The sequence below is a fragment of the Molothrus aeneus genome, chromosome 3, assembly GCF_037042795.1.
Source record: "Molothrus aeneus isolate 106 chromosome 3, BPBGC_Maene_1.0, whole genome shotgun sequence".
NCBI classification, from domain to species: domain Eukaryota; kingdom Metazoa; phylum Chordata; class Aves; order Passeriformes; family Icteridae; genus Molothrus; species Molothrus aeneus.
The window spans coordinates 46,285,993-46,297,996 of record NC_089648.1 but is presented as its reverse complement, the minus strand read 5'-3'; the positions used below and the strand labels follow the sequence as shown (position 1 = coordinate 46,297,996).

At 38.6% G+C, this 12,004-nt stretch overlaps 1 protein-coding gene across 4 annotated transcripts in view; it reads left to right on the top strand.

Annotated features, from left to right (window-relative positions):
• The window catches only part of LOC136554676 (SAM and SH3 domain-containing protein 1-like), a 537,178-nt gene that overhangs the window by 481,930 nt on the left and 43,244 nt on the right, over positions 1-12,004 (top strand). For 3 of the 4 annotated variants that reach the window (XM_066546819.1, XM_066546823.1, XM_066546821.1), the window contains 4 exons: positions 4,982-5,022; positions 6,365-6,451; positions 7,757-7,869; positions 9,456-9,557. In XM_066546819.1, the coding sequence (XP_066402916.1) occupies positions 4,982-5,022; positions 6,365-6,451; positions 7,757-7,869; positions 9,456-9,557 (343 nt within the window). The remainder of the gene's footprint in view (positions 1-4,981; positions 5,023-6,364; positions 6,452-7,756; positions 7,870-9,455; positions 9,558-12,004) is intronic. The other variant, XM_066546820.1, reaches the window with a different exon arrangement.

Below are 12,004 nucleotides of genomic sequence, written 5' to 3'. Positions count from 1 at the left end.
CAGCTCAGTGTTTGTTTCCACTGAGAAAGTTTTGACCTGCTTAAAGAGCCATTGCTATGGAAACCTAATGAGAAGATAATTGAATGAAACCTCTTTGCTTTCCATCCCTTTCTCACACTGGTGCCAGCAAGGTCAGAACCTTGCAAGCCTCCTTTCTCTTCAGGTTCATGCAAATTTGATAAAAATACCAAAGGCCCATTTTCTTCCCTGTGCCAGCTCCAGTTAGATAAATTACCTTGTATTCAGTCAGGAGCAGTTACAAGTCTGTCAGTTTTTCATACTAATTATGTAAGTGGGCCATTTCTAATGCACACAGATAACCAAATGGCTTTGCAGCAGAGCCAGCATGGGCTTTTGCACTGGTTTATTCACTGCTCTGAATACGCATAAATTTCATATACTAAAAATCCCATCTAAACCATTTTCCACGGAGTACTATAAATAATCATTGGTAAGGAATGAGAGGGGCACTGTCAGTTTATCGAAGACAGTAACAGCAGTGGTATCATCATCATACGCTGCTATGCACCTGTGGATTTTATGGCCCATAAATGAGACATGGACATTTGTTAAAGCACATCTGCATTTAAAATATAAATGCCCATCATTTTCAGTTCCCATATTTGTTCTGTTTTGGGAATGATGAGATTTCAAAAATCAACAGGCACATTCATGAAAGCAGCGCATGGTGTCATTTGTTTCTGTTCCCAGTTCTGTGGAGTACCAGCACGTTCCTGGGGCACGTATGACTGTGTCTCTTGTAATATCAACCACTCTCTTTGAAAGATTAGCCCCAGTGTTTTTCTGTCTGAGGTCAAAATCAGTCAAGAGTTAACTGGAAAGCTGTAGCCTAGTTAAAACCAGTCTTAATAATCAGACAGGCTTAGCCGGCTTGTGACCAAATGTGTGCTTTGGGTCTTCCTTGCACACCAAGTTTTGGAGACCACCTCCAAGTTTCAAAGATATTGCTTAGGCGTAACAGTGTTATCCCCACTGCAGCTGTTTCATGGAAAGATAGATTCAGAGACCATTTTAGATGTCAGGCTTTGACGTTGCTCTTACAGAGCCCCCAGGCTGCAAAACAAGAACCAAAAGTGCCCTCCAGAGGCAATCCTTATGATGATGTCTCGTCTGGTCTGTTTAAGATGTCTGGTCTGGTCTCTTATCTTTCAAGCAGCCTTCTGTAAAAGCAGTTAAATAAGTTTTTTAAGTTTTTCTCCCTTTCTCTGCCTACTGTGGGAAGTTTGTCCAAATAGTTAGGAAATGTTAGCTTCTTTTTTCTATTTTTTTCCAGCATGTGTCTGTCTGTTCCTGTGCCTGATTTATTAATAGGCAGTAAGTTAATCTTCTTGCAGCTTTCCAATTTGACAGGCAAAACTTTCTAGCTTTCTTTTGTAAGATCAGCTGTCCAGTTCCCTAGCTATTGTAAAAGCTTTCTCTATACCACATCTAGTTTGAATTTATCTTTCTTGAGCATGAATAATGATGGTTGTACAGCCATTCCCATATATATTTGTTCTTCGTATTCTTTGTACTGCCATTGGAATTTTCCATCCTTATGCCTTTTAGGAATAATATGTAGGGGTTTTTTTCAGTCATCCTCTTCTACCTGATATCCCCAGGTACTCTGTCATTTGCAGACCTCCAGCATTTGAAAGACTGTCTTTTGTGTCTGTCTTGTGTACTTGAACACTTTAATATTTAATGTAAATTCATTTCTGTTAAGCCAGTCCTTCTAATCAACAAGTTCCTGGTCCAGGTTCTCTGCTCCAGCTGTTGCTACTAAATTTTGTGTCACTGATCACTGAGTGGCCTGATGTAGTTTACTAAATTCTGCTCATACCCATCAACTCTTTAAGACAGTAATATCTGAGAACTCTCAAAAGTAGCTCCATTTCTGTTTTGGGTTTTGTGAGGTTTTTTCTCATTTGTTTGTTTCAGCACTGTGGATTGAAGAGGCACAAAGTACTGGCCTAGAGATGGTTTTAGGTTTGTGAGATTAATGAATAAAAGTTTTGACCCCATCTCCTGCCCGCTTCCAGAGATTATGGGTTGATAAGAAAATACTCCTTCCCTCTGTAAATCTTTTGTTCTTCATTGTGTGAGCATATACCCATACATTTCTTCTGCTTTATGCAGTGACAGAGTACATTTCATGTGAAAGCTTGCTAATGAAGTTGTACATCAGACCACAACAAAAATGAAGGCCTCCATGGTGGAGTAATGGCATTTGGCTCCCTTTCAGACACACAGTGCTGAAACTTCTGCCAAGTGTCACTGCATCATTAACTTTCAGTACAAGTTATCAGTCTATGAATGGAAGAACACAAATCACTTTCAGTGCAAGTTCACAGAAGTGCTGCAGATTTAACAGAGTAAGGGAGTGTAATTTGCAAATCAAACATAGAGCGTCACCAAGGTAGGCTGGAATTTTTCACCAGACATCTAGGAAGTAAAATGCTTGATTGATTTCACTGAAGATTTTTAAGCATTGGAATTGTCGGGTGGAGCTAAAAAGCAAGTGCCTTATCAGGCACTATGTGGTAAGTTTTGTTGGCATTTTCATCATCTCTTCAGAGCAGCTGCTAGCATTTTCAAGGTCAGCCCAGGCATGGAAGATTTCCTCTTGAAGGAATGCGTGAAATGATAATTGGAATTTGCATCCTCTGATGAAACTCAGCATAGTTCTTAAATCAGTTATAAATGAGAAGGTGGTCTGCTTGCTGTGGATCCTGCTTTCCTCCTCAGCCCCTCTGGTTCGGGTGTGTCAGATGTTTCCTCCTACTGCCCTTCCCTTTCTTTGGAGGCCAGTTTATGATGAGTTGGTGGCCTCAGGCTAACTCATACTGAACAGATGTCCACATCACAAATGTTGCCGCTACACCTGCTGCTTACTTGCATCGTTTTTGGCAACTGTGCAAGAGAAGAAAAGGATAAAAATTGATTTGGAGGCCACAGAGCACAAGAGACTGCCTTTCCACTTTAAGGGTGATTTCACTAGTGAGGCAGAGTTCTGATCATTAACAGATTTCATTTTCTAAGGATAGTGATTTGGTACATTTCATGGATACTAAATTAATTTAAAATAAATAGAATAACTGCTTGATGGGTGGAGTCCATGCTCATCTGCAAAAAACGTAGCAAATTAATTGTCAGTTCCAACAGAGCTTGGCTTTCATAAAAAGAAAAATCTCTTTATACAACTCCACGTCATTTTTTTTATCTGATTTACCTTTATTTAGAAAAATACTTGCTGACAACTTTACTTTGAAGTCTGGATTAATTCCTGGTGCTGTTGAAGGGCTTTTTCTGGAAATTTTCATCCAGAAAGTATGGGGTTTTTATTTTTTACCTTTCACCGGGCTTCTTAAAAATTAAGCATCTGCTGGTATATTATTGACTTTTCCCCTTCAAGAGTAAACACCAGCAATTAAGTCACTAAATGTCTCCCTCCTCGTGGTGCACTAAAAATTTGAAGTTTGTTTGCCTTAATTAGTTTGTGGTGGATTAAATTTCTGAGCAATCTGAGTTTCAAAGATTAAATTTCTGAGCAGTCTGAGTATTTCAGAGCTTCACTATGCCAGACCCTCCTTGTCTAGATGAATTACTGAATCACCCTGAAACTTCATACTGTCTCGTTTCCCCTTTAATGATACCTTTGCAAATTGATGTGCATGTGTTTCCTGCTTATAAGATGTTGGCCAGTAATTGCTTGTTTCTTCTAAACGCTGACCTGGCTTGAACTATAATTTCCCTTCAAGTAGTTTAGTGAATTGATCAGAAACTCTTTATTGCCCTCTGCCGGGGGTCTGAGAGAGCTCAAGGGGCCCGTGCAGACAGTGCGCATGGACAGCAAACAAGAGTGTGTCATGTGTGTGTTATTATATGGCCTCATTCAGGGAACCTTTGGCTTGAGGTCTCCTTGGTACGCTGTGGTGTGTGTGTTTCCATCCTGCATGGCTGCAGCACAGCCACCACACAATGGGACATTGGCGTGTCACGGGGCCGAGCCCGCAGCAAAGACACCGCAGTGATGCTTTGCACATGGAGCCTCCAGCAAAGCCCTTGATGCTTGCAGGTCGTTCACTGCCTTGCTGCAGTGTGGTTAAATGGCAATTCCCACAGGAAGGCTTCAAAGAATAATGCAAGGTTTGGTAATTTCTGTTAGCTCCATTTATGCAGACAGAATAAAAAGGCAGTGAAGCAGGGTGATATTGTCTCATCAGAGATCCCACAATGAACTATTGGCACTGAGTTGGAATCCATTCTGGAAAACTGGTTCAGTGAACATAAAGACCAAGAACAAAAGATATATTTGCTATTTTAGTGAGTTGTTTGTAAAGCCCATGTGCTGGCCTTGGCTAAGTCTCTCCAGCTAGCTTTTGAGGAAGGGAGCATACACTGGTGAGAAAGCACACAGAAGGGATTTGGGAGAAGCTGTAGTCTCCAGTCAGTTATGGTTGCACTTCATAGGGTCTGGACAAACTTTCTCCACCTTGTCTTTAAATCTCTACTGCTGTCTTCCACACGGAGGCTTCTGGAAGTGTGATGAGCACATACTTACACAGATTGTCAGATAACCAAATAGGCTGAAAATTGATGTACAGCTAAACAAGTGCAGCATCCCAGTTCTACAGTTTCTAAGGCAGCAAAATTACTGTTTTGCAAATGCAAGTGGGGAAACTGTGTGAATAATTGTTTTTCTGAGGAATCCTTGGACTCCTTTGCCTTAACTGTTGGTTTCCGTCAGTATATATTTTTCTATGCTGGTCACAAAAGGCACATTTCAGAAGGGAACTCAGTTACTGTGGTCAGACCAGTAGGTTCAGTTTTCATTTCCAACTTGCTGCGTTAGAGAGAAAAGGGAAGAGAAAGCAGCTCATGATATATTGTTTGGAAACTATAATTTACTGTAACCAGACAACTCCCCTGAAATGTGAAAAGCCTGCATCAATAAGTCCATTTCTCTTTTGTGTCCTAGGCTCTCCATTCATAAATCAAGTTCAGAAGAAGGTTCTGTAGGTCAGTATATTTCATTTTATTTGATACTCCTATGGAATTCTTAAACAGCTTTTGAGTTTTGCTTGTGCTGGGATGTGAAGAGCTGGCAGAAGTCAGCAACATTTGTGCGTGTGGAGGGCTAGTCTCAGCAGCTTTCAGTTTGATGCTGAGTGTCTCAGTGATCACTGAAACTGCCCAGCCAGCATTATCATGTGATAAATATGCATCTTTTGACTTGTTATATTGAATTGAAAATGTTTGCATGTTAGATCACAGCTAGCCTGTCCTTTTGTATTCCAAAAATTACCACCACCAGTAAATAATGGAGGTTCTTTGTTATTTTTGTTTGTGTCATGCCAGAGTCTCTTTCTTTGTTTCTGAAATTGCTTATTGGAAAAGAAAAATTAATTTGGGAGGTTTTTCTTTTTTTGTTTCCTTTTAATGCTATTCTAGAGACATGTCCACACAGTCTAAACTTAAGCAGTATTTCAGAGAGTGAGGAAGCTCAGCTCTAGGTCACCCAGGGCAAGATCTTAAATACTAATAGCTCTTTGTCAGTAGCCTTTCTGCCAGATCAGGCACATGAACAGTATGTGACATATTTATGCCACCTACAGTATGTTCATTTGTAGGTGGCATAAACTTTATAGCATGTGCCCTGGTTAATTCAACAGAATGCAGATATATATGACCTACTTTGAGCTAGGTCAAATTGTCTTTCTAGAGCAAATTATTTACTTTGATGTCATCAATCCATATGGAAATCTGGTGCTTGTGGACATAGGGACCCAGCCCTGTACAGTCCAGGCATACAGAGAGCAAGGGTCAGGTGTAGCTGATGATCTCATGCCAAGTAGCAGAACATGTGTCTGTGTGCATGTGCATGTATATATATGTTAATTATTTCGTTTCTTGATAGATATGCACAGATATACTAGAAAATCACTTACCTGGGTTGTGGCTTAGGCTGCATAATTGTGTTTGTTCTCAGTTAAAGAGAACAAACCAACAAAATACATCAAAAACACTTCCAGACTTGACATTAACAACTCAAAAGACATCAAAATTGATGTAAAATATTTTATATTTATAATTCAAAATATGTAAGTTACTGGCTGATCTCCATCCTCTATAGCATTGGCAATTATAAAATAATGTGCATTGCCCTGAAATAGCTACATCAACATAGTTCTAGTATGGAATAAATCAACAAAACCAGAAAATTTGAGGGTTATTTATTCTTGTTTATGATTTAAAAATGTAATGTAATGTTTGAAAGTGTCTCTAGAATTTACTAACTAATGTTTCTTTCTAAAATTGTTTTTCCCTTTCCCCTCATCCTCCCACTCCACTTTCCTTTTAGGGAAAGCAGACTGGAAAAAGAAAAATAAGTTTTTTTGGCAGAATTTCCGAAAGAACCAGAAAGGACTAATGAGGCAGACTTCAAAAGGTAAAGTTTTTTCAGTAGTGTACATCCTATCCATATAAAACATAAGGAGCCAGCATCACAAAGGAATAAAATGCATTTGTGATAGTGTGGCAGCTGGGGTCTGTGGCTCTGGAAGTGTCACAGGTTTGGTTCATTGTGACAGTGCCCAGAATGACAAGTCAAATCCTTGAGACTGCAGACACGAAGCTGGGTTGCCTTTGGCCCTTACTGCCAGTGATGGCACACATGTGAAGTGGTGCAGTTAATATATAAGTAATAGATGTATCTAAAGAAGATCCCTTTTTTTTCCCCCCTAGTCCTGACTTGGTAAGAGAAATACTGTTCTGCTTAAATTAGAAGGATATTTCTCCTTTCTTTGGCATTTTGTTACTTTGACCTGTTTGCTTTGGGCTTGAATCCAGCCTGTCATAGTAGAAGACACTAAAAGAAGGAGCAGTAAAAGTGTCTCTGGTGACCAGGGCAAATGTAGGCTTGATTCCACTTAAACTGTCAGGTGTCTTTCTCTAGTTCTTCTGCAAAAGATACAGCTATGCATTGCATTGAGTGTTTCTCTTTGCACAGAAAATTTCTGTTTCCCCATGTGTATCAGTTAGCTTCTTATGTTGCAAACAGATGCCTTCTCCGTGTCTCTCTGTGTTCAGGTAGATTGTGAAAGATGATAAAAGCCCATTTAGTAGGTCCAGAAGGGACACACTTCCAGTTAACTGTGGTCCTTGCTGGTTCTCGAGGCAAGTTCTAACTGTCTGTGCTGGCATGCCAAGCACATAGCAGAAGGAGAGGTAGCTGAGGGTGCAATACATCTGGCACCATGTGCCAGCTTGTTGGGTGATTTGCTAGTCTGGATAGATCACAAGCAGTGGCCAGTCCACAGCAGAGAGCTGCAAGGGCCCAGCTCAACATTCCTGAACAGGCAGGTTCTGGCAGCCTATTCCAGTATTCCTCAGGGCTGAGTGCTTGACTTTTCCAGCATTAGCACCTCCTCTTTTAATTCTTGTCTTTCAGGGTCAATAGCCACGTGATGATGGTCAGTTTCTATTTCTCCTTTTCATGCTTGCTTGCTTTCAGTATCAAAGTAGACTTCATTTGTTAGTTCTAAATTGCTTCCTTTTATTGCTCAGTTACTTTGAAATCAGTCAGTCCTTTGAAAACATACCATGAGCCTGCTCTAGGGACGGTGTGTTTCTGGCCAGCCAGATCCACGTGGCAACAAGATTTTAGAGCACTGGTAAAATTCAGTTTCAATGTACCCTGCCCTGTGCATGAATTCTTACATGTGCTTAGAATATTTGTGCTTTTTTTGTGCAGGAGAAGATGTCGGTTATGTGGCCAGTGAGATCACAATGAGTGATGAGGAACGGATCCAGCTGATGATGATGGTGAAAGAGAAGATGATCACCATTGAGGAAGCACTTGCTAGGGTATGATACGTACATGCTTCAGTCTCCTTGACAAACATGTTTTAGAACGTAGGATTTATCAATCTGGAGTATTATTTCATTCACAAAACATAGGAGAAAGTGGAGAACGCCTGCCTGTTTGCCCCATTGCAATAGGTAGCATAAATTAGGTAGGAATTCCTTTGTTTATTGAGAAAAGTGAGATTTAGCTCAACCATAATTTGATAGCCAGTACGTGGTAAATTGAGTCCTAAAAGCATTGCTTCTCTCCATTACCAATAAAAGGTACTAATCAGAGAAAAGATTAGGTGCAGACTTTTTCATTGCAGCTGTCTAAAGTGAGAGAGAAGAATCTCTCTGACTTGTACTAGCTCTTACCTATTATGTTCATAGGTTTAAGTACCAACAGAAATGCTTCAGGTTTTGCTGAGCTTGCCTTACTCAATAAAGAACATATATATTTCTTACTATTTTCCTTTAAGCTAAAATTTTTATGCCTATTTCTTAGCCAAAAAGATTTTTTTTGCTTATATAACATTCAAGAAAACATATTCACCCATTTTTGACATATGTCATTATGTCAGATGTAAAACACAGATATTTTTTTATAAGTGGAGTGGCTGTCACAAGTGTTTCTTTACAAACTCTAAATGTTAATAAATCACAAGAAAAAGAACTATGAAGTATTGCATTTGTGCAATAGGGCCAAAGTTTTGATTGCTCAGGAACCAAAAGAGGATTTAAGTTTCAACACCTTTGTGTAAAATACTGTCATGGAACACAGGATGTTCTGTATGGGCTCCATTAGAGAAAACATCATTTAGATTGGTTGGCAGTCAGATAAATATCTTTACTGACATACTACATTGTGAAATAGATTATTGTAGAATATAAAGTTATGTTATTGTCTGAATAAAATATTGCTTAGCTGGAAATCATATACTGAAAAATGCAAGATTTTAAAATTACTGTGTTGGAATATTGGGAATAGTTTTTCTTCTCTGCTGTTGAAGTTTTGTGGGGTGAAAGGGTTGTACCTAATCTGGTAGTTCATATATGGACTGGTACAGTTTCCCTCTAGTGGTCTGAGCTACTAGCAACAGCCTTGGTTTTTTAAAATATCAGTTCTTATCCTTACAACACTTTGACTCCTGTAGTAATGGTTTTGTCTGAAGCCTTTTATTGGACAATGGGAGAGATTTATTTTTTTTTTATTACAAAGAATGGTTCCTAGTCTTTAATGCAGATCATTTTCTTTATGAAGGAAATTGGCAGGTCATGGTGATTTAGTCTGTCCAGTGTAAACTCTGCCTCTGAGATGGAGACATATAATTTATGTTTTACCAACAATAGGTCATCAAATTTCAGTATTTACAGGTCATTTCCTTCTAAGAAAAAAAAAACAAAACAGGAACTCATTTTTCATATTTCCAGTTGTTGGACAATTTATTTTGAATAAGTGAGATGTGCAGTGGAAAAATTCCGATTTTCCCGGCTCCACAATGATACGGGGGAAAGAATGGAATTACATTAACTCTTGCTATTTTAATGAAGATTGATCTCTTCTTGTCACTGGAAAATGTTCTTTCTGTCTTTTCAAATTTCAGCTGAAAGAGTATGAAGCCCAGCACAGGCAATCAAATGCTGTAGATGCTACAGAATGGCCTGATGGCTCTTACTCGACACTTGATGGGTCTTCCAATTGTAATGTAAGTACCTGTCATTGTGACATAGCTCCCTAGTGTCATTTAATATTTAAATTCTTTCATTGCAGTACTGAAATATCCTGATTTACCTGGCAATTTCCTTAATAGCAAATGTATCACTGACCTTGTGATGCTCTGTTCTGTATGCAAAGAATCTTTAACTTGCATTTGAAATCTTCAAAATTTATTGTCATAGACTTCAACAGTCTTATTGTATAATATCTCTTTTTTCTTTTTAAATCTCACGCCTTTGTCACTGATCTTTTGAAACACAAGTTGTCCCAGGCAAAAATCCCCCTCGTTTCAAAATCCACAGAAAATGGCTTTTAGGTCATTTAGAGGGAAGTTGTTGATTCATCAGTAGAATTTCTCAGGCTTTTCTATCCTTGTTGATACACTCTAGATGAGGAACTGGCTAAATCCTAGCTACCCGCTGCCTTCAAACACTTCTGTCTCTGCATTTGCAAACTCACAGCCCAGAGTTTGTGGCTTTTGTCAGATCCATAAACAGTAAGGCAGCTTTCCTCCCTTTTTTTTGCTTCTGAGCTGTTTAACTTCTGTTGTTTTTATGGGCACCAGACAGTCTTTGTGTTATGCCATACTGAATTAATTATTTTTTCCTTCCAGATATCTTCATTTTCACTGAGTAGTTTATTCCACTTCAGTTCTCTAATTGGAAGTTCACAGATAAATCTTAGAGAAGAACACATTTGACTGTCAAATTCAAGCTCTTTGTAACCCATATAATTGAATCATAGGCTTTTGAGATGATTGGTTGATTTATTTATTTTATTGTCAATGGAATTTCCTGTTAACTGGAGCAGCCAGTTAGCTCCTCCTTCCTAAATGAAAAAAGGAATGCAATGTCATTTTATGAGATGTTTAACATATTTGGTGGCAGAGAAAGATTTTGTTGTTTGTGTTCAAAAAATATGCCCATCTTTAGTTACATCGGAGCAGAGGGGAACTGATGTTGCCTTATACTCTGTTCTGATATATCAAAAATGTGCAAAGAATAGAGAAGGAAGGGTCCTGACTCTCCAGACCTGATTGTTTAGCCAGCTGAAAGATGTCTGATCTTTCCTCATTAGTATTTACAACTTGAACTTTCCCTTCTTTTAAGGCTTTTGTCCAGGGTACCTATAGCATAAGCCCCTCAAAACTCTCATTTACCATGGTCAAATCTCAGAAGGATAATGAATTTCTCTTAAATCTTGTGATAGTGGTTTGCGCTTGTGTTGAATTACTGAAAGCTGTGTGTATCTCTTGAGGACCGAACATGATTCAGTATTTCTGCCCTAATGGAATGACTTGGCACCTTTTCTCTAAAGTTGTTTCCCTAAGCCATCTTTGCACTTCGAGCCAACAGCTTGGTTGACTCTCTCTGATGTTCTGGTAGAATTTGATCCAAATTTCTGCTAACTTCAGTAATTATCTACAGGGATTTCTATTCAATCACTGTAGATAATTCTCAAGACTTTTGCCCTTGCTCCGGAATTTTGTCCCGGTTGACTTTAACAGAAGCTGTGAAACTGCTTGCCTTCAAGGAAAGAGGATCATCTGCAGAAATGAAAGTACATGTTAGAACAAAACTCAGCCTGACTTTTTTTTTTTTTTTTTTTTTTTTTTTTGTGGACAAGAATGAAGCTGAGGTTAACTGGGGTGAAAGACTTTGGGCTGTAATTGACAAAAGGGAAAAACAAACAAAGAAAAGTATCAGATAGGTCTAGAGATAGGATATGTGTTCACTCATACTTTTTTGCCTACTACTAATCTGAAATGACCAGCTTTTGAGACATGCAAAGATGATTCTGTTTTCAAGCCCTTTCTTTCCCAAATGTTTTGAGTTTCAGTGCCATTTGTGTGATTTGTATTCTGCATATTAGGAACCTCAACTTAAAATTTCCCCACTCATTTTATATAGGCCATGAAGCTCAGATGGTCTTCCCTGTATTAAAAATATACTTTTAGGTAGCCCACTGCCCTATACTTACACTAGGAAAGAAATTGAAAATACAAGTCCCTGAGCTAAACATTTCTCGTTTGGATTTGAAGTCCTTGGGCAATGATTCTTCTGGTTCGGTTTGCTTTTTAAACTTATTTATTTATTTTTCAGTCTCACAGCCAAGTTGTTACTAGGCAGTTTTTAATGAAACAATGTGATCATTTTGTAAACAAAACAAAAACAAGTTGGAATCTAAGCAATGAGAGAATCTAAAAATGAAGGCAGAATGTCTGGAGTGTTCTAAGGTTTTAAGTCATCCTTTCCTTTCAAGTCAGCCGTGCCCACAGCATACAAATAATATCTAAAGTGCATATATCATAAGTTACTGTTTTCCTTTTTAGGAAAAGACCACTTTTTAAAAAAAGCTTTTATAGCTATCATGTTTATGACTACCATAACTGGTGTTGATTTAAAGATTCTCATTTTAAAGATTGATTTGAGGATT